The sequence below is a fragment of the Pleuronectes platessa genome, chromosome 17, assembly GCF_947347685.1.
Source record: "Pleuronectes platessa chromosome 17, fPlePla1.1, whole genome shotgun sequence".
NCBI classification, from domain to species: Eukaryota; Metazoa; Chordata; class Actinopteri; order Pleuronectiformes; family Pleuronectidae; genus Pleuronectes; species Pleuronectes platessa.
Window position 1 is genome coordinate 22057040 of NC_070642.1, and position 22294 is coordinate 22079333.

A 22294-nucleotide genomic window follows, 5' to 3' on the forward strand; every position below is an offset into this window, starting at 1 on the left:
CCGCTATTTGGTGAACTTCATAGTTCCTGTGTGTGTGTGTGTGTGTTTGTGTGTGTATGTGTGTGTGTGTGTGAGTGTGTGTAAAACAACATAGTAACACAGATTTCGGCGTAAATCCTTTTATTGTTGGAATTTTACTCTGCGTCTCATGATTCCAACAAAAACATACAGAGTAATGTCATCTGCGTATCATGTGATTCAGGTTTCTATATATGACAGCACCCGTTCCTCCAACGTGGGTTACTCTCTGAAACAATCGATTTTTTTTTTGCTGTTACTTCCGTTTTTCAAAACTTTTTTCGCAACTTTAAATGATGTTGTATTATTTTATCTGCTGTAAAAATTTGCTTGTCGCTTTCGATCTTTTGTATTCTTTGTTATATTTGTCGAGTACTTTGTAATGGCTGTTTTGAAAGGTGCTGTATAAATAAAGTTATTATTATTTTGAATTCCAGTATCAATTCAAGTATCTGTGAGGTGAGATAATATTTTACATCTTCTCATTGTCAACAAATCCCATGAAAAGACCCTACCCGACAACCAGCTGATCGTCACAACAACGATTGTGTGCGTATCTGAATCCTCCTACACCTTATTCCTCTGTTTTCACTGTTGTCTAGAAACCACAAAAAACACTGACGTGTTCCTTCACTTTTTATTTTTGGACTCACTGTCACATTCACCGTCATGCTGCCGGATGATGAACAGAGAAGATGTGTATTAAAAGTCACTAGAATGATGAATACTCTCAGAAGACGTCACAGAACCACTACACCACATTTCCTTCTCTCTTTCTGGTCGTATGGAGAAACGTGGAAGACCGGATGGAGGCGATCAGATCCAAACATGAGACGGAAGACTTTTATAAATACAAATAGCAAAACATTTGTCATTAATCAGACCAGAGAAGCATTTGTAATTAAATATCAGTGCTACTTGCTAGAGTTTATTCACAGATTAATAAATATCTAAACTTGACCAAAAAAAAGAAAGCATTTTACAAACAAGACACACGTGTGATAAAAAAATTTGATTGAACAAGGAAATGTCAGATTATCGTCCACTAGAATCTACAGAGCAGAAACAAATACATCAATCATTAACACAAACTATACTGAAAAGGAACCAAACAAATAGTTTCAACCAAAGGAGAAGTGAGAGTGAGGTGGTTACACAATACACACATTTCATCACGTTGAGAAACACAAAGGGTTACAACAAAATGAGTCAACAGCCTTTCTGCTATTCTCAGACATGTAAGAGAGCCATGGACAGTTCCGTTGATGATTAAATGTTAAATATGGAGATGTTTTTTTAGTCTTGACAATAAATAACCTGGTGAACCTCCTCATTGTGAAAGTGTCCGATGTCACTTCCTGACACTTGAAGTAAAAACCGCTCAAACCATTAAAGGTTCTACATTCAAAGTTTAACAGAAATTTAAAAAAAAGTAAAGTATTAGAAAGAATCAAAAACTAATCAAAATATCAAACATAACATTTCAGAAAATGAATTATATTATAGGGTTGTCATTAATGTAAGTTCTACTTTAAAATTGTCGCAGGTCAACTGCTTTAAACCTGATGAGCAGCTGGAAGTTCAACAATGTCTCGTTTGAATCCATAATGATGCATCTTCAGTTATTTAAACATTATGTCTTCAGTCTGAGTTGTGAAGTTTTCAGTTACTTTCAACCTTTAGGAGAGAGTTGAAGAAAAGGACAAAACCTAAAGTAGACGTGGTTTAAAATTGTCAACACCAGGTGAACACAGGTTTCATGTGTGTTCTCAAACCGCACAGACAAAAGTTAAAAAAGGAAAATATTTGCTTCAGAAATGGGTAAAGACAGTAAAGAAAAGCAGGATTCCTTCTATAAGTCAGTTTTTTTTACATGTGACTAAAGAAAAACACAACAACAGAGGTGGATGTGTAAATATAAATAATCATTTCCTTTTTGTCACACGTTTGTGCTTCCCCCTGTCTGCTCTGCTCGCTGTGTTACTCCTCACCCACAAGAGGGCGCCGTTCTTCTATCTCCACATCATCTCCAAACCTTCAGATTCTCAGCGGAACAACTACCAATCGGAGTCGACACCAAAAACAACCAAAACATTTCAGATTGTGCATTGAAACGAGTTCAAACTTTGAAGTTGTGCGTTTATTTTCCTGTTGTACGCTTTACTCAGGACGTGTTCACATTCAGTTTGGTCCACGTTCATCGAAGATCTCACAACACAGAACAAGAGAGCGGTTCTTCTAATGTCATGATCTACTTGAACCGTTCAATCAGTCAGAGCAAGTCGGTCATTTCCTTCAAGGTGTCACTGACCTCTTTGATGATCAAAGAAATCTGTTCACAAATAAATTAAAGCTGACCTCAGAATTTAGCAAATGTCCATTGGTCTGTTTATTGGTTGTTTTCTTTGTTTGTCGGAAGGATTACGCAAAAACTAATGAGACAAAATTTCCTTTTTGTTGTTTTTCCACCTTCCTTCATCGTCCCTCCATTCCCTCGCTCACTGTGTGATGACGAGTAGATAAAGTGGAAAGAGAGAAAAAGGATCAAGGACACGCTCTTGAAATCTGAATCCAAATTTAGATCAACCTTGACTGGACATTAAAAGATTCACTGTCCGTCTGTCCTGGCTGGAGTTTATTTTTTTTTCTTTCAGCCTCGTAGATTAAAAAACTCGATTCACGTTGAAATCTGAAGCAGCTTCAAATCAGAGCAGCTTCTCGTAGGATTCCCGACACAACCACCGTCGCACGAGGAGAAAGAAGCGATGATATCACAACATGTACAGTGCGTCTCAATGCTGCAGTCCAGAGCATCCGGGGATAATTCAAGTAAAATCAGGAAATCTTGGCCGAGGCCGCGGGACAAACCTAAAGCTGCTCACTGTCTCCTCCTCCTCCTCCCAGTGACCTGCAGACTCCGACCAGAGAAACCACCATGATTCCTCTGGAGTCTGTTTTCCATCGAGGGCAGGTTTGCAAAGCGCCACAATCACAAAGTACAACACAGATAAAGTGCAGAGGAGCTTCTTCTGCAGGCGGCTACTTGCTTACGCTTCTTTCACCATGCCGGTGACTGGGGGCATGAGGGACGTGGATCCCTCTGCAGAGGAGCGACGTTTGGGTCGAGGGTTCCACCGACTCCCTCTGGTTCTGGTCGGTACGCGGGTGCCGACACGTATCCCAGGGCAGCGGGGAGGCCTTCGGGTTCGACCAGTGATTCAGGGACTTGGCAGCGTCACACTGAGGTTTCATGGGAGAAGCTGATGGAGGAGGCCAGACTGACTCCGTTGGTTTTCTTGTCGAGAATCGTCTGCTCCTCGGGAGACTCACTAGGGACCTGGGAGAGGGAGAGAATGTATTTATAGATATGTAGAAGCTAATTGAGCTTTAGGTTTCTACAGGTTTCAACAAGTAAAATTTAAGACGAATGTAAAGTGCGACAGATGTGAAGGAATATTTGGACGTTTTAAGACCCAGTGCAAAAACCCTGTAGGAGAGAAAAGGTTCTTTACGACCAACATTCAAATGAATGATGCTGTTTGACAGATCTTTTATAAAGTCAGTTTTGGCCTCTTCTTTCTAATCCTGGTACGGCAACCTGAAAGTCCAAATCAAAAAGAAGACTGAATAATATGTTGTTGATTTCCGAGGTCTGCGATACAATCACAACCTTTCAAAATAAAAGCTCTGTAATACAGCTGGACATACAGCGGTAAAGCAGCAAAACAAACATCGTGCTTTTAATTTAAAGACAGTTTAAACCTCTTCTCTCGGATCCTTGTACGGCAACCTGAATATAAACTCTGGTTTTGAATAGCTTCTAAGTCTTTTTAACTGATCTACAGTTCAGCTTTAAGCTGTGACTCTCAGTCAGTTCTTCTCACAGGAGATTGAACCACTCACCAAGTAACAGAGCAAGAGGAAGAGGAGAAGGAAGAGGATGAGTGTGATGAAGGGGCTCTTCAGCTGTGACTCAGCAGGACGGTGGGAGGACGGAACAAAAGACTGATTGAAGAGCACTGGACAAGATTTAAGGGCTTGGCTGCTCTGAAGCGGGCTTTGAGGGGCACCTTCAGAAATCATTGGAGAAAATCAGTTGGTGGAAAGGTTGAATTTAAGTGGAGACGGGTTTTAACAGCTTTGTTCAGGAGCGACGTCAAAGCCGGGAGGAGGATAAGTATCCAAGTAAACAGGGAAAGTTGAGAGCGGTCCAAGAATGTGTCCTGATAAGGTCACGTCAGAGGACGCTGTCTAACAGAGACTCAACAGAGACACACAAAGAACCACACATCCCGACTCTGCTCATGTGTTCGAGTCACGATCAGTCCGAGAGTCAACGGAGTATCGATGGGATGAGGAGTAGCTCCCTTCTATTTAAAGTCACAAGGTACAGAGTGTGTGGCTGTGTGTGTGTGTGTGTGTGTGTGTGTGTGTGTGTGTGTGTGTGTGAGAGAACTTACTGCTTGTAGGTCTCCGCAGTCTGCACCCATGTTGACATTGTGTCTTTTCAGTTCTGACTTAATCATGGCTGAAACGAATCAAGAGAGGAAATATTACACTTCTACTTTTTGGTTTGAGACAAACAAACAACAAACAACAAACAAACACACACACACAGACAAACAAACACACACAGACACACAAACACACACACAAACAGAGCCTACCAGTAAGTAGTATTCCGAGGAAGATCCAAGCGCAGAGGAAGAGGTTTCCAGCTCGAGGACCGTAATCTGTCATCAGTTTGCCCTGAATCAGAGTGAAAATGATCCCGAAAATCTGCAGAGACACAATCACACACACACAGACACACACGTTAGAGACTTGCCGAGCAGTTGGCCGTCCTCAGAAGCCTTGTCTTTCCTCTGACAGACATTCAGTCCATCTCATTCAACAGGATCACACTCAGATTTTCTGGATGCTCTGCACGTGTTGGACGCGTCTCCTCACCTGAGCGAAGGCGTTGAGGAGTCCTGACGATGTTCCCTCCGGCTCCGGGTACGTGATCTCCACTCCGAACTCGAAGCCCAGAGGCAGGTAGCCCGTCATGAAGAAGCTGAAACACAGACGACACAGATGACATGGGACTTACACACAAACAATCCCCTCCCTGTTTCATTCAGCTGTCACTACCTGTTGGCCTTTATAATTAAAACCACATCGCTGCAGTCGATATCCACCCAGACAGTTTCTGAGACCTTTAAGTTCAGGTCATATTCACTTAATTTGAAGTAATGCAAAAGCAGCAGCTTTAATCCCGGTCGTGGCTTTAACTCCCTGGATCCTCAGTGTTTAGAGGTCATTTCCACGGGACCTGCTTTCTATCTCATGTTTAACACACAACACAGAGCTCAGGCCCCCAAACTCTCTACTGGCCACAGCATTAAGTTAATACTTTAATTACATTTAAAATGATCATTTATAATCACGTTTATGGTCAAACTGTCAAATGTCTATCTATCTATGAAAAGGTTAAACCCTGTGATAAACTGTGCAGCATGGAAGAGACGGTGAAGCAGCAGTTTAGTGTTGACACAGTGTGACCACACCCTAATTATAAATAAAGTTGAGTTTACCCACAACACACCGAGATCTGCAGTTCTATTGAAGTCATTATACTACTTACACAACTTAATAAATTGCAGTTTAAATTGCATGTTTTACAACTCTGTCCATTTGTGTGTGTGTTAGTCAGCAGGTTTTACAGAAATCTTTCTTTGTCGTTCCTCCACTTTTTAATAATTTTTAGATTTCCTGGAAAATACTTCACAGTTCACAGTTCTCATTGAATTTAAGGTATTTGGCAGAGTTAGGAAGTAACGTTATATTTACTTTAAAGATCATTCACTAATTCAAACAGTGTAACAAGGCAGTTGGGTGCTTCAACAAACACAAGGTCACTGTGTGCACTGTAACTGGCTCAGTGAATCCTACCCCAGGACTCCAGCCGTGAAGAAGACCAGGTAGATGCTGTCGAGGTCCAGAGTGAAGGTGAAGACCACCATGCCCCCAAACGACAGGACGTACACCATCAGAGTCGTCATCCTGAAAAACAGCCGTCAGTCAGTGGATCGGTGATAATCAGTCTCCACTCAGAGGTGATATGATCTCTGTCATCGTCGCTGAAGGTCAACTGTGAATCTCCCTATGAGGAACATCTCATCTCCTAACCAGCTCAGGGTCAAGATTCAGGTTTCATCTCCACTTGTAGGATTAGCTTTGTTCTCACAGAGGCGTCAGACACATGAGACCGATCTGACAAAACACTGTTTGACACACAACATATTAAAACTTTTAAATAATAGTGTGTCTCCAACTCGTTCCTCCTCTCATTTTTCTAAACACTGTGAACACGACAACGACATTATCAGCAACATCAGTGCTCCACTCAACAAGTGTGTGTGTGTGTGTGTTTGTGTTTCCTACTTGTATGTCTTTGTGTGGTCCAGCCACAGGCCACAGAGGATGGATCCGACCATCCCAGCAACAACTAGAGTCAAACCAATCCTCCCAGCGTTCAACTCCTGGTTCTGAGGAGAGGAAACCAGAGGAAAGGAAAGGAGAGGAAATGAGAGGAGGAGAGGAGGAGAGGAGGAGAGGAGGAGAGGTTTTATGAGCACAAAAGGCCTTTGTCCTCCTTTAACTGATCAAATATCTGAAGAAACACGTGGGTTTCACCTTATAGGTGTGTTTAAAAGTGTCACATGTTCTGTAACAATGTTTAAGGGCGAGGGTTGTTTATGTGTGTGTGTGTGTGTGTGTGTGTGTGTGTGTGTGTGTGTGTGTGTGTGTGTGTGTGTTGCTATCAGTCAGAGTGGGCATACAGAATGTGAGAGTGGGACTAAAAAGAAGGACAAACGTTTTAGAGTCTCTCTCCTCTCATCATTGTTTTCTTGAGTGTGTGTTTGTGTGTGTGTGTGTGTGTGTGTGTCTGCGATGTTCGCGCACCGACAGTGTTATGGTGTGCAGCAGGCATGCGTGAAAGTAGCTAATGAACACTGAGCCACAGACAATAACCTCATGTCTCATCGAAGCCGTCAGAAGCTCATCTGTTATTTTCCGTGTCTGCCTCTCGCTCCCTCTTTTCCCACGCCCACTTTCCATTTGATCTATATTTTAAACCTGAATGACTACATCACATAAGCATTGAGTAATAGTGTAAGATCTGTAATGTGTGTCCCTCCTTTAGAACCCTGGTGAAAGAGACAGGAGCAATGTGTGGGGAAGTAAAACATCATCTCCCTGCTGTTGGTCTTTTACCTCGTAGAAGGTCATGATCATCTGGTTGAGAAGAGTTGAGACGGAGTAGAAGGAGCCCGTCATTATACCTGTGGACAGACGGACAGACAGAGACAAGGGGAGACAGCAGTTAGCTTCAGCAGCAAAGTGACATCACGTCATTATCCTCCGACTGTCCGTTGCTGCAGCTCCTCTTTTCAGCCTCTGTCTCAAACATTTGCCCTTAGCTCCTGTCTCTTTAAGATCCCCACCCCCCCTCCTGATAAAGCCCAGTCTGCTCTGATTGGTCAACTGACCGCCTCTGTTGTGAGTAAACGTTTAACTTTGCCGAACTTTTACATACACAAAATTCCTACATAGCACACTGAACGAAAGCAAGACTGAAAAAACATCATGTGTCGGCTTTAAAACAAGCTGTTTGTGTGTGTGTGTGTGGGGGGGGGGTCATGTGAACACCATGTGCCAGAAGATAGTCATGCTACAAACATCAAAGTGCAGAAAAGCCCCATTGGCAGTTGTAATGCTGGAGTCTTAAAATGATCCCAGTGTCTTTCAGGGGAAACGCACAACTTCTGGATTAGAAACCTCGGAAACATCACATGTGGTTATAGTCACAATCTTATACTTAGTGCCAGTCTGAGTTTTGTCCTGTGTTTTAATAGCAGGAATTATCCTAACTAGAAAAAGAAGTATAATATAAACTGTATGTTTGTATATTAGAGCCCCCCCCACGGATATGGATTTTATAGCTAGTAAAAATAGATCTGAATTTAGAAAACATTTATCTGAGTTTACCGTAGCTGATGAGCAGCAGGATGAAGGCTTTGTTCTGGATCAGGTTGAGGATGGACTGTTTGTAGGAGTAATCCTCAGTGGGAGAGTCTGGTAGAACAGCCTGGGCCGGGCTGGGTGGGAGGGGGGGGCGGTCCTTTATCACTGCAGGATGCACAAGAGACAGAAGAAAGTTTTAATGCGACTTGCTCAGATGACTAAATACCAAATTATAGGAAAACCAGATGAGCCCCTGATGAGCTTCAATAAGCTTTAATTATAAATAACAACAACAGAAATTCTTCAACACATTCAGTTACACAATTACACATATTTCCTCAATGAAGCTCCTTTATGCCCTTTAACAATCCGCTGGTACATCAGTGTTGATGTCGTTTAACAGAACGAGTAGCTATCAGATATGGAAAATTATTCTTAAATACTGTTTCTTTTGTGGTGATTTTTAAAACATAACACCACAACTGTATGAATATTCTAGAACATTGTAAAACTGGGTTCAGACACTAAACAGTCATGATACAGTCGTCCCTCAGGTCCAGGAGGTCGAGTCTTCCCTTGGAGAGAACATACAGGTAGAGATAGTGTTGTACATCATGTACAGTGTGACCTCGGGTAATGTGAGTTAATGTTTAGGATTTATTACCCAAATGTCATCATGCGTGTATACATCAGTGCGGTGGTCACATGAAGAATTCCCCTATGTCAACATGTGAGTTTTTTATGAGTCGTGAAGTCTGTCGTCAAACTCACTGAACTGAGACACAGTGGATATTACCCATGATCCCCGGCTTCCTGAACAGAAGTGCTGTCGCTGTAGCAAATCCACCAAACTCTGTTCGGAGAATTCGTTAAATTAAAATTAAGCTATAATAGTTTAGATGTATTGTTGTGATAAGCTCCTCCTCCGCTTTGGTTGAATCTCTGTTTTTAAAATGGACACATGAAAATCTGGAGCACTCAAATATTAAGTTCCTCTTAAGTACTCTTCTGTCCTCGTCCGGATTCTGTCGCTCGATGACTTTTCCCAGTGATTCCATTGGTCCGGAGCAGGTTAGCACGGTGGACCAGTTTTGTAGACCTGTTAAACCTGAAGTTCCCCTTAGTAAATCCTAGTTCAGGGCACCTGAGTCCTCAGAACAAAAACACACTTTTGTTTACTATCCTCAGGGGGACAACTCATTGTCGCCCAGTAGTACTGTGTTTGTGTTGCTGCTGTCCTGTCCAGGACCTCAGCATCTAAATAAAGATTGAACCTTAACCATCACAACTACATTACTAACTTTCACCTAATTCTAACCTGAACCCTGAGTCAACTTTCAGAAAGTAGTCTGAACCCATGGGGACATCAATATAGTTCCCACGAGAGACGTCAGTCCCACGGGTTGGTGTGAATTCAGTTTAAAGTCCCCACTGGGATATAAACATGAGCACCTCTGTTCTAATGTCACCTCACACAGCTTCCAGGCAACTGACCCACAAAGCCCCAGCGAATGGAACAGATGGCGGCAGAGGGTAAACGTCTGCGTCCCAAAACGCAAGGCATCACTTGAGTTGTGTGTGTCTGTGTTCACCAGTGTGTGATTGTGTTGTGCGGCCTACCTATTACTGTGAGCAGGAAGAGGCCCGTGGAGAGAGCGGCGGTACCGTAGAACATGACGCTGATGTTGCGACCCATCAGCTCAAGATCGTCAGGTGTGTTGGGAACTAACACTGGAGGCAACAGGAAGCCTATGGCTGTCCCCAGCTAGAGACGAGACACAGAGAGACACATAGAGACACAGAGAGACACATAGAGACACAGAGAGACACAGAGAGACACAGAGAGGAAGAGAAACATGGTTGTTGTTAAAGTTAAACTGTGTTTTATCATGTTACGGATTAAAATGAGCTTATGTTTTCTTCGGCACCAGTTTGTTTAGTTTGTCACACACACAATCGGACGGATTACCACACAACTCGGTGGCTTGGTCAGGGGCGGATTTAGCTATTCGGGGGCCTAAGGTGATGCAGGCATTGGGCCCCCTGCATCCGTTGTTCTCCACCTTTTTTAATCCTTATCACTAAATGATTTAGGGTTTATCAAGGGATGTATTTATTGTTGATGGACAATTTAAGAGGAGCCACTAACGAGGGGTTGCCAGGTTGTGGGGAATCGTCCTCCAACTGCTCGTTAATGTTATAACTTTATAGTAAATACTAAATATGTTTCACATTTTCCAATAAATCACAAGGTTTGCGAATATAAATTCTTGGCAACCGACGTCATGGTGCATTGACCTCAGCTACTGCGTCATCTTCTCCCACGATTATAAATGTATTACTTGTAAACTTTTATTATTTTGCTTGTTGCCTCTGATGTTTTGTTTATATTCATCTCTTTGTGAACCAGACGCTGTTTGGAAAATTGCTTTTAGAATAAACTTATAATAAGGATGATGAGTATTTGTTATTCATTAATCAGAGGAAACAGTCTCGTGTTTACAGTCTGACGCAGAGGAGATTCTATAGTTCATGTTTTTTATAAAATTGAACAGATTTAGCTTCATCATGTTTTTGAGTGATAACTGGTGTTAGTTTTTCACACATTGCATGTCATTATTATTTTAATTTGTAGTAGCAGTTTTACTTTATTGTGTGTACGTGTGTGCGTGTCTCTGCTTCTCTCTGACCTGGTTCCCGAGCACGGCCGTGGCGCACGCGGTGGACACCTCCCGGGGACCGAACCACACCGAGGCGATGCGGGACGGCAGGCCGAGGATGAACACCTGCGCCACGGAGCAGATGACCTGCGCGGTGACGGTGACTCCGAACAGCCCCGGGCCGACGCTGGCGCACTTCAGCCAGGCGCCGGCGCAGTTGAGGCCCGCGCCGAGCAGGGCCGTGAGCCGCAGCCCCCGCCGGTCCAGCAGCCAGGTGGCCGGGAGGATGAGCGGCACGTAGCCCACCATGTAGACGATGGAGAGCCAGTCCACCTTGTCGTTGGACACCCCGTAGAAGCGCGTGAACACGTTGGTGAGGATGCTGTACTGGATCCACTGGAAGGCGTTCACCAGCGAGTACAGGCTGAACACGGCGAGCACCGCGAACCGCCGCGCGAACAGCTGCGTGTCCCGGCTCTTCGCCGCCTCCGCCGCGCCTCCGCTGGGCAGCATCGCCTCGCTCTCATCCGGCAGCGCCTCCTTCTCCTCTGACCACTTCTCCTCCTGCTTCTCCTCCTGCTTCTCCTCCTCCTGAGCGGGGTCGGCTGCTTCCTCCCGTCCCCCGCCCGTCCTCACCGCTCCGTTAGTGGGCTCCTCGTGTCGCTCGGCCGCGGCGCCCCCCGGGAGCTCCGGACTCCTCCTGGGGATCGTGATGTCGTCCGGTGCTCCCGGGTCCGCGCGAACATGCTCCTGCACCAGCTCACCGGCGACCATGGTGCCCGCTCGGGGCGTCTTCCTCCCCCGCAGAAGAGGCGGCGCGGAGCGGCTTCTTCATCCGATGGAGACGGAGATGAAGTGAAACAGGAACCGGACTCACACCGGAGAAGAATCACAACCACGGTCCGCTCCGGGGACCGCTTCACACCGGGTCCGGGGACTTCTTCAAACCGGCTCCGTTCAACACGCACGCTGCTCCTCTCTCTCTCTCTCTATCCGGTTCTCTCTCTTTCTCTCTCTCTCTTTATGGCTAATTCTCTCTCTCTCTCTCTTTGTCTGTCTGTCTGTCTCTCTCTCTCTCTCTCTATCCGGGTTTCTCTTTTTTTCTCTCTCTCTTTGTCTGTTTTTGTGTGTGTGTCTCTCTCTCTCTCTCTCTCTCTCTCTCTCTCTCTCTCTCTCTCTCTCTCTCTCTCTCTCTCTCTCTCTCTCTCTCTCTTTTATTCAGCTGACAGTGACACACGGGCCTTCCGATGCGGATGAACCAATAGAGGAGCAGCTGGGACCTGTAGTATATTGTAGTACATTGTAGAATATGGTTGTATATTGTAGTATATTGTAGTGTATTGTATTATATTGTAGTGTATTGTAGTACATTGTAGTACATTGTAGTATATTGTAGTACATCCAGGGTGGAGGTGTGACTGTCATCAGCCATGATGCAATAACTGAACATACAGGAAACAAGTTGATCTGTGTTTATGATAATAAAATAAGTATATCAAAGTAATAATATAACACTATGAGCGATATCCCTGCGACAGGGAAAGAGTTTCATTTTATCTCTATTAGGCACTGGGTCTTCATTTACTCCTGTTTCCACACAGTGTTGCTGTAACCTTGGAGCAAGCTTCCTCCCTTCAGGATTAATGAAGTCTATCTTATCTTTTCTTACACAATTTGACAGTTCAATGGTCTTGGTCCATAACCTCAGATTAGTGCGTCCATATGCTCAGGTCATTTATCTGCCCTCTAATCCTCATCCTCCTCTGACCCAGAGGCCTCTGCAGCAGGTGAAGGATCTGGATCCAGATCCGGTTCTCGCGAGGCTACAACAACCCGAGCTCTTCCACAGAGTTCCCAGGAACTACTTGTTATCTCTGTTGCTCTCGTGAGGATCAGATCACCTTCCTGTTACCAGTGGAGGGATAGTGGAGAGGGAAGAGGTCTCACTCTGTGTCTGTTTTCAAAACAGAACAATTAGCCTGGTCATAAACAGACACACATCTTGTGTATAGATGATTTATCATTGTTATCATGTAACAGGACTGTTTATGAGTTAGGTGATAGATATTACACATGTTTCCGAGTTATTTTGGCTTTGAAAATTAACTGTAAATAAAGACCATTACTGCTCTCAAAAAGTGAAGCCAAGTAATCTCCATCGCCTCCTGGTGGCTGGCTGCGATAAGGTCATAACCCCGCCTCCTCTATGTTAGCATGTAACATGGATAACCCTTTATTTATTTCTATGGTCTTCAGCGAACTAAATAAGTTGCCCAGTTTGTCTATAGAACCTTCACTTGTCCCTTTGTTGGTTTATATCATAAGTTTCTCATGATTTACAGTATTTGGTTTATTCCTATCATTTATATTTAAGGTTAGAAAATAAGAAAAAAAACATACTGGTTAAGCTGCAAAGAAATTGTGTTATTTTGTAGCCCTGGTTGTTTTGTGGCCCTAGAATCTAAGACGGAGTGACACATCGCAACCAACAGAGAAGATCTTTGAGCACAGACTTGTCTTCAAGTTTCCCGTTGTCATGGGACCCTCAGCATCACCAGCCGAGCACGCTCTGGATTATTCATCAGGTCGAGCTGAAGCGGGTTGAAGTCGAGCTGAAGCGGGTTGAAGTCGAGCTGAAGCATCTTGATGTCGAGCTGAAGCATTGTGAGGTCGAGCTGAAGCATCTTGATGTCGAGCTGAAGCATCTTGATGTCGAGCTGAAGCATTGTGAGGTCGAGCTGAAGCATCTTGATGTCGAGCTGAAGCGGAGTCAGGTCGAGCTGAAGCATAGTGATGTCGGGCCGCGAGGAGCCGGCTCTGCTGCAGCTCAACCTGCGGAGGGAGACGTGGTGTCAGGTGGAGGGGGACAGTGGACAGTCCTGGGACAGGACGGAGAGGAGGCACCACCGCGGTCACCTGAGGACCAGCCCGGTGCTGCTCGCCGCTCTGACCACGGGGCCCCAGACCGGGGGGGGGAGGTCCGAGCGGCTGCCCCCGGTCAAGCTTCCGGAGAGAAGGCACTTTGAAGAGAGCTGTAAGGAGGCTCCCGAGCCATTTACTGAAATACTGCATTAATATCTCAATGAGTATTTACAGTGTGTGACTTGAAGTGCAAAAACAATGTTTTCATAAGGGGCATAAGATGATGGACATGTATTACATGTATATATATATATATATATTTATTTACATAGCACTTATCTAAACAAGGTTACAAAGTGCTTCACAGAAAGAAAGAGAAATAAGATAAAGACGTATATTTAAATAATATGTTTATTATGAATAATTATAAACCTATATAACACTTTATAAAAAGTGCTACATTAAGATTGAAGAGGGAGACTTTAGTCTGCTCAAGAACGTTTTTTATTTTAACTTAAACACAACCATTATCAACAGAGTATGTGCAACAACAACACAACACAACACAACAGCAAGCATTGTTTTATAAGAGCTGAGTTCAGTCCTCAGATATCGGTGCGACCTTGAACGCAGCTTAAACAACACATGAAGCAGAGAATGATGAAACTATGAAAACTATTCGATTCTTTCTCATTATATGGATCCAGATGCTTCATCACGACTCTATGAATCATTGTTGTGCATCTTTTCGCCTCTTCCAGATAAATCACACCTGGTGTAAAACTGCTGCAGGACCCAGAGAGCTGGGACAACAAATACTGTCCAAACATGCAGTTGTCTCAAATTCCAGTGAGCAACTGTTCAAGAAGAAGAAACGAGTCTGAGGAAAACAATTCACTGGTTAGATTTCTTTGTGTTTGAATATCATCTCTACATGTTCCCTGTGAAACTGTCTCCACAGATTAAACCTTCATGATGATAATGTTTCCTTGTTTCATCCAGAGTCAAAACACGCCGCGTCTTTTGCATAACTCCTCATCATAAAACTCTTCCCCCTCCTCAGGCCAAACTGTAGATTTCAGAACTGTGTGTGTGTGTGTGTGTGTTTGTGTGTGTGTTCGTTGTTGCGTGTCAGCCCCGGGGAACAGTCTGTATGCATTCTGTGCTGTGACGAGCTGAACGGTTTGAGCAGACAGACCTTTGACGTGGGCGATGTACCGGCAGCACAGGACGATGTTACAGGGCTCGTTCCTCCCCTGCGAGGCAGAAAGAGAGTTATTCAAATGTAAACGTCTGCAGAGGAGCTGCTCGTGTGTTACAGCATCGATCCACTCCCATCATTTCACACTCACGTGCTTGTCGAGCCCCAGGGCAGGAGAGTCGGTTTCCAGACAGATGTGCTCCAGTGGGATCGCTCTGATCAGTTTGTCTCTCTGTGTGGAAACATGGAAATGAGTTAATCACCTCGGTGTCAGGGACGGCTGCAGATTCACAAGACACACGATGTCCTGCTTGTCTTTTATTCTCTTCAATCTGGGGAAGAATACATCAGAAGAGATTTTATGTCTTTCTTTCTCTAATCTCTTTACTGGAGTTACTGAATAACGAGACAAGATAAGATAAAGACCCAGAAAAAAACACTTAACAACTCGAAAAACTAAGTCGTAAATGAACGATCAATGAAGTTTTAGGTTGGTAAGTAAAACTATTAACATAGGAAGTTTAGGAGTTGTGTTAATGAAAGACCAAATGACACAAAACGGATTTATATTGTTGTGGCTTCACCTGAACATTTGTGACAAGAGAGAATTGTCCTGAACTGTCCCTGAATGTTGCCATGACCTTGATGAAGGTCAAGCTGAAGAGAAGAGAATGTAAATAATTAATTAGGGATCCATTAGGAAACCATTGATGTGTTTGGCATTTCAGGACATCAACTAAGCAAGAAGTAAACTTATCTCACTCATCTCACTGCTGCTGCTGCTGTCATGAAACACATGATTCATTTTCATATCGAAAATTTGTCCCTGTAATACGATATCGGTCCGGAAAGAGACGCGTCCCTGCTCCTACAGCTTCAGGATGATCTGCATAACCAAAGTAGGCTGACGATGCATCTGAGGGCTGCTCAGGCAAAGTGACCTGACACTCACCTGCTGGTTTCTGCAGACAGCAGGTGGGAAGGAGAAGAGGTAACCGGCCTTCACACCTTCCAGAGCCACCGACGGCTTCCCTGCAAAGTTATGCAGCAGAGCGCGACTGATACCTGAGGGAGAATCAAAGAGTCAAGCATTCCAATCGTCTGCGGCTGTAGAAACTGTGTGTACGTGACTGACAGGAGGGAGACACCCACCCTGTTGTCTCATGGTCTCGATGGTGACTCTAGCGGCTGATCGGGAGTGGACGTTCCTGTGCAGAGAACGTAGGAAGACGAGTCAACAAGAACCATCGATGCAGAATGGATTGTTTAAAGGAGACTCATTCTGCTCATATTCATCGTTTTAATTAGTTTTATAACTGTAAAACGTTTTCATGCTCTAATGTCACTTTCCTGAGACTGTCCATTGCTGCACCTCCTCTATTCAGCCTCTGTCTCAAACACCTAGAGTCGTGAATTCCTTCTTGACCACGAACTCTTGTACGATCCTGTTCCTTCATTATCTAATCCACTCAACTTTTGAGATGCGTTGTGAGCCTGAGGTCTATTATATGTACTTTTCATTCTAGTCTATCTCGACGGGCTCACACAGGAAGGTCCAGCTCCTTGGCGACGTCGAGCTGTTTAACGAACACGCTCATCTGGTCGTCTCGGTCCTGCTGAGTGGGAGCTCGCCACGGTGTGAAGTCTAAACCGATCTGGAGCCAGAAGAAGAGGAGAACAAGTGAACTCACGCAGCTCGTCAGAGATTATTTTATCATTTTACCTTCATTAATGTTCAGAAGTTCCTGAACTTCCTGACACGAGAGAGACTGTGACTGACTGAGTTCATTAACTTTTCCCAGCAAAGGAGATTAAGAGGAGTTTTAACAAGTTAAATCCTCTTTTCTCTTCCAGAAGTCACATTCAAGTGGACTTCTTTAAGGGAGGAAAGAATGTGTGTGTAAAGTGGTCGTGTGTAACACATGTGTGTGTTTCTGCAACTTGGTTTCAGTGTGAAGAGGTTTAGGTTGAAGTCAAAGACACTTATAAGCAGAGGAATTCAATTTGAGGGAGAGAATTACTTGAAAAAATCAGTCCTGAACATTTGAGAACTATTGTGAACAATATATTTGATCAATACAGGTAAATACAGTTTTGTGTGTGTGTGTGTGTGTGTGTGTGTGTGTGTGTGTGTGTGTGTTTCTACCTCTCCTACAGCAACAAGGCGTTCTCTGTTTGCGTAGAGCAGCGGCAGAGCAGCATCCAGGTCCTGTAAATAAACGTCCACATAAAAAGCTGCACAGCTGAAAGAGACTTTATTTCCAAGGCTCGTCAAAAGCCTCTTTTTTTTTTTACATTAAATCAGATGAAACATGAAACCCCAAATATAATCAGAGCAGGTACAAAATATAGTTTAATGTTTACATCACCCCCGGAGATGTGGATTTTAGTTAGGGGCCTTTGTTCCCTGCAGAGGACCCCCCCCCCCCTCCCCTCTGATACCACAGTGGGAACAGTTACGCTCCTCGTCAAGTCAGAATCAATAGAGTGAAATCAGTCTGTTTTGCCACCTGAGGCCTGGCGCTGCGCTGCTCGGGCCCCTCGCCGCCCTGCAGAGGATGGACCCCGAAACACGGAGCCACCACATCTGGATAACTGTGAGAAAAGAGAAGAGGTCATAATAAACATGTGGCTGTCCTGCAGAGAGCAGCTGTAAAGGAGAATGTAAACTATCTTCATTCTATACGTTGTGCATGAGGGACTTCATGAGAAGGTACTTTTACCCCAGGGCGGTGTTATTGTACTGTAGTTACAGATGCCCTGCCACAATCTTATGAATTTAAAGATTAACTGATCTGATTTTTGCAGACTCTGAAGATGTCCCTTGTTTTTATTCAACTTACTTTTAATTCAGTGCAAATCTGAAATGTGTCCCCTCTCTACCTCTTCTCTCGTTTTTATTTGCTAGTCCAACAAGTTTTATAAATTCAAAAGTTCACACCGAACTCGTTCTCCTTGTATTTTTTATGCTTTTTCTGCATCAGTCCTTCCTGCTTTCTCTTACATTATATAACTGTACGCGACAGGGACTATATACTGTACATCCTGGGACTGACTCTTCCCCACTGAGGACACACAGACCGTTGTTGCAGCTGGAGAAGTCTGCTGAACTCCCCGACTTCTTCTGTTACAGCAATCAGAGTCTCTACCCCAGCCTGCACACACATAGACACACACAGACACACACACAAAACTGTATTAACCTGTAGCGATAAACCTATTGTTCGGTTCTATGTCCGAGCTGAATGCTCTGAACAGCAGCTTTCAGATATACACTGAACTCTGAATATCCTCCTTGGAATCTCACTTGTTGTTAAACTTCCCTCAGTTTTATTATCATTTTGCATCTTTTTTTTTTGTCGTGTTCTTTCAAAGACAAAGTGGGAGAAGGTCCAGATCCCATCGTTCGATCTCCAAGTGACGTTCTAGTTGTTATAGCTTTAAAACTCTTGTAAGGGAAAATTCAATGGACCAGTTGTCTCACTGCTGTGGCCTTGGCAAACAGGGAGTTTGCTTCAGCGGACGGGTACAGCAGATAGACACAGAGGAGGATTTCATATCTTTGTTCTTATTACGTTTTATGAAGCACCTCTTTGTATTAGTTCTGGCATGTCTTCTGTTTTTCATATTGTCTTGTGAAACGCCTCTTTGTATAAGTCCTGGCTTTTTCACACTTGCAGCCGGTTGTTCCATCTTGAGCACCCGTGCTTGTTGTGTAAACTCTGCAGAGCTCACTATTATAAAGACTCAATGGCAACACCAGTCTGAGATTTTCATTATTTCAAAACCTCAAGATGAATTTCCATCACACTCCATTAAGGTTTTTCCAGTGTCACCGGTTGTGTTTGTATTTCCTCCTTCGTGTTTTTCCTCCTTCGTGGCTCGTCGCTCAGCTGTGATTCAGTTTGTGTGAAAGCTGCAGAACGAATAGAGTTCGACCGGAGAACCGACCTGTCTGCTCCTCTGCATCACATCCTCCAGATCCTGTGACAACAAAACAACTGTGATCAGCTGAATCAAAGAGGAGCCACCAGCCGTCAGAGTCAAAGAGTACATTTAAATGCTCGAATTAGCATTTGTGATGCAAACAAATTGGTTTTAATTCAAATAGTTTAAACTGCTCTTGAAAGTTGTTTACATCCAGTTATCTTTGTGCTCATGGTGTTTACAGACACTGGACCGTCTACCTGCTCAAACTCCCGGGCCGAGATGTGACAGTGAGAGTCAACGAAGCCGAGTTCCATCGAGAAATTAAAATATAAAAAAAACGAGGTGACTTGAAAACACAGAAAGAAACGTTTTGTCAGGTGAGAGCGGCACGGGACGTTTCCGCTGAGCAAACCGGAAGTGTTGCTCCGGGGGGGCGGGGGACCCTGTTAGCTGTCGGACCCGGAAGTCCCATCTGTAGTTCCGGTTTGACAAAGAATATAAACAAGTTGGCGGTAAAGATGGAGACGGAAGAGTTCCGAGTCCCGGTGGCGACGAAGAAACAAGTGACGGAGCTGGTGGACAAATACAAAGACATTTTAAAAACCGCGCTGGACGGACAGACGGATGTCCCCGAGGACACGCGACGGGTTTTACTGCAGGAGCTGCTGATGGTGAGTTACTTTACGTTACGTTACATTGCGTTACATTACATTACATTCAACTGTTCAGTAAGTAAAATCATCTCTCACGCGAAATCCCCTTGGAGAAATAACAACAACAAATCAAATCGAGAAAAAAAAAGATTGTCTCGTGAGGAAGATTATTCGGACCAAAGCGCGACAGCAGCTGCAGAACGTAACAACAACAAACAGTGAGAATCAGATACACGTGATCATCCGGATCTTAGATATATAAAGATTAATAATGCAGAATAAAAGTGAGTGAATATCGCACCTGATCCTAAAAACACGTAAAAAGAATTAACGCATAAAAGATGATAAACTAAAACGTGTAGAGCACATTCAGACCTAAGTCAACCATTGCACACATACATATACAATTGTAAAACACTACCACCACACACTACTAAATAGGTGGACTTTTCATTCATATTTATAAATATCAATATTGTCATAAACCTCCAGATTCGACCTGTTGCAGCAGCACTACGCCCCCCTGTGGTGGGAGTCCTACTAAACGTATATCAACGACAATATCACTGAATAGAGCTCATACCTCCTGTATGTAAATGTTAAATACAATTTTCTATAAATAACAAAAGACAGAAACATCACAAACAGATGAATGATTTAACTTTTAAGTTGGATTTGTTGATCTGTTGGAAACTCTTCAAACTGTACGCGTTGCATGGTTGTGTGAACTCTTAGTGTTTGTGCTCATATCTGTGTTCACTTGTGTGTCCGTGCAGAACTTTGAAGCTGCTGTTCAGGACAACGTGTTGGTGAATGGAAAACCTTGGGAGGAAGCACCTGACGCTGAGGGTGATTCACTTTGTCCCTCATCTAACTCCTCAACCTGTTTTCATGTGTTCACCGGACAAATCAGCTCCCTGAGGACTAAAGCATGTCCACTGAAGTCTGTTTCTGCTTCTCCTTCCCGAGCAGAGGACGAGTCGGCTGATCTGGAAAGCCTCCTGGATGACACCATCGTTGAGACCACCAGGAGGCGCCGTACTTACCCCAGACAGATCCTGCCTCACGTGGTCCACTCCCTCAAGGCTGAGCGTAAAGTCATGGTGGGTGTGAGAGACAGTTTGTCCTAAATAAGCAGCTCAGATGTTGCTATGAGGTCAGTGAAGATCGACTGCAGAGCCCTGAACTGGAGAATCAGTCGTTGATTGACAACCTCACTAACGTCGATGCTGCTCCAGACGCTGGTCGCCTGGTTGTTCAATTCTTATTACTGTTATTGAAAGTATCTCGTGGCTAAATCGCACAAAATTCCACATTGCACTTCACTTGGCTTCTAATGATGCACAGCAGGAGTGTGAAGCCGATAAGACGACTGGTTCCTAGAGATATGTGAGAGACACACACAGAGAGAGAGAGGGACTTCTGGAATTATAAGATAGATACAAGGAAAAGAACATGAATATAATCATAAATAATGTGCATCACAGTAACTGTCTATCCAGAAGTTATTTCACCTTTACATCCACTGTCATGTTGTGCTTCCAGGGGCTTTATGAACAAGCAGTCCGACCCCAGGAGGTGGCCAGAGACCCTGATCAAGGTATTTACTGAACACACACATACACAAACATTTTAAATTCTTTTAATCTCTGATGCTCAGAAAGAAGTTTAAAGTTCTGCCAGTCAGTTCATTCTTGACCTAAAACATGTGAGTTTCATCAATATTAAAAATTAACACCTGATAGAAAATATGATCTAGTAGTGTTTGCTTTTTGTTTTATTCCTCTGTGGTTTAAAACGTTGCATATTCTCTCCAGTGGGTTCATATCCACCGACTGTGTGTGCCGGGCATTTTCTTCTTGCTTTCATGAAATCAGGAAGAGCTACTTCTCTCTGAGACAGTTGAAAGTTTCAGGCTAAGTGAACTGAAATACCTGGAGATGCTGCTTCTGGTTCAGCTTGTGAGTTTCAGTTGACTTCAGTAGATTCGTGTCTGCGTGAGGAGTCGACTCCTTTACAGTCTGTGAGCACATTATTCCTGTGGTTTATCACCGTTCAGCTGATATTTGGGTTCAAACCTGTCGCAGCTGTCGTGAAACACATAATAGATTAGTAGTAGAAGATAGATTAGTAGATTATTATTCACTTATTTACATACGTTCGCCACATAATGTTTATTAACAATAGAATCTAATCCTGAATGTTGTTTCCTCAGAGAACATCATGACTGATTTGTCCGCTGCAGCTCCTGAGATGGTGAAACAGGCCATCCAGGTTATCAAGGTGACACAGCAGACCGGCACATATACACGTTTAATAGATGATATGTATTTTAATAAAATATTCAATTTACACCTCTTTGTCCGTCCTCAGTCGATCAGCACTCTGCAGAAGCAGGCCGAGGGCCTGTGTGAGATCCTCAACATGAAGCCCAGCCACACCAGCCTGGAGATCCACAGAGAAGTGTTCAGCTGCACCGGCCAATCAGACGCTCCGACGCTGGCCACGGGCACAGCAGCAGAGAACAGGCAGCCAATCGGGCTAGCCGTAGAAGAAGCGGTGGCCTCAGAATGCTACGTGCCTCTCGCCAAGAGACCCGGTCACCCTGTGGGGGGGGCTGAACCAGAGCCGAGCACTTTCTGATCAGAACTTTTCAATTTGCCCTCCTGTCTCAAAGTTTGTCTTCGTTTTAAGATCTTTGCTGTTAATATAAACTCTTTCAAACCCAAACTCGACCTGTGCTGTTTCATTTTTAAAGGAAAAGTCTTAATATTTGTCATTTTCCTCCATTAAATATGTCCAACCCCTTTCTGACCTGCTGGTCTGTGTCTCACTCTGAAGTTCACTGTTTCCCTCAGAACCTCAAACAGAAGTGAAAAGCTTCCTTCAGAGGTTCAACTATTCTTAGTTGTGGTTTAACTCAGTTGTTCGGTGGTTATTTCTGCCGAATGTGGGATTAA

The 22294-nt window shown here is 44.0% G+C and overlaps 4 protein-coding genes across 4 annotated transcripts; 2 read left to right on the forward strand and 2 right to left on the reverse strand.

Moving 5' to 3' along the window:
* Positions 1–641: 641 nt before the first annotated feature.
* flvcr1 (FLVCR heme transporter 1) lies at positions 642–11462 on the reverse strand. Its single transcript, XM_053445735.1, has 10 exons — positions 10719–11462; positions 9649–9793; positions 8053–8193; positions 7279–7346; positions 6445–6548; positions 5953–6063; positions 4969–5074; positions 4686–4797; positions 4479–4546; positions 642–3355 (listed from the first exon to the last, which is right to left on the reverse strand). The coding sequence occupies exons 1-10, from the start codon at positions 11460–11462 to the stop codon at positions 3254–3256; spliced, it is 1701 nt and encodes a 566-aa protein (XP_053301710.1). The 3' UTR covers positions 642–3253.
* Positions 11463–13481: 2019 nt separating this feature from the next.
* LOC128460562 (spermatogenesis-associated protein 45-like) lies at positions 13482–14331 on the forward strand. Its single transcript, XM_053445800.1, has 2 exons — positions 13482–13722; positions 14312–14331. Exons 1-2 carry the CDS (start codon positions 13482–13484, stop codon positions 14329–14331), a joined length of 261 nt encoding a protein of 86 aa, XP_053301775.1.
* tatdn3 (TatD DNase domain containing 3) lies at positions 13944–19296 on the reverse strand. Its single transcript, XM_053445797.1, has 10 exons — positions 18939–19296; positions 18703–18735; positions 17833–17906; positions 17262–17346; positions 16898–16960; positions 16297–16406; positions 15904–15959; positions 15704–15816; positions 14903–14983; positions 13944–14806 (listed from the first exon to the last, which is right to left on the reverse strand). Exons 1-10 carry the CDS (start codon positions 18993–18995, stop codon positions 14555–14557), a joined length of 924 nt encoding a protein of 307 aa, XP_053301772.1. The 5' UTR covers positions 18996–19296; the 3' UTR covers positions 13944–14554.
* On the forward strand, positions 19071–22057 carry nsl1 (NSL1 component of MIS12 kinetochore complex). Its single transcript, XM_053445799.1, has 6 exons — positions 19071–19352; positions 20111–20183; positions 20307–20437; positions 20880–20934; positions 21550–21617; positions 21708–22057. Exons 1-6 carry the CDS (start codon positions 19200–19202, stop codon positions 21975–21977), a joined length of 750 nt encoding a protein of 249 aa, XP_053301774.1. The 5' UTR covers positions 19071–19199; the 3' UTR covers positions 21978–22057.
* The last annotated feature ends 237 nt before the right edge of the window (positions 22058–22294 follow it).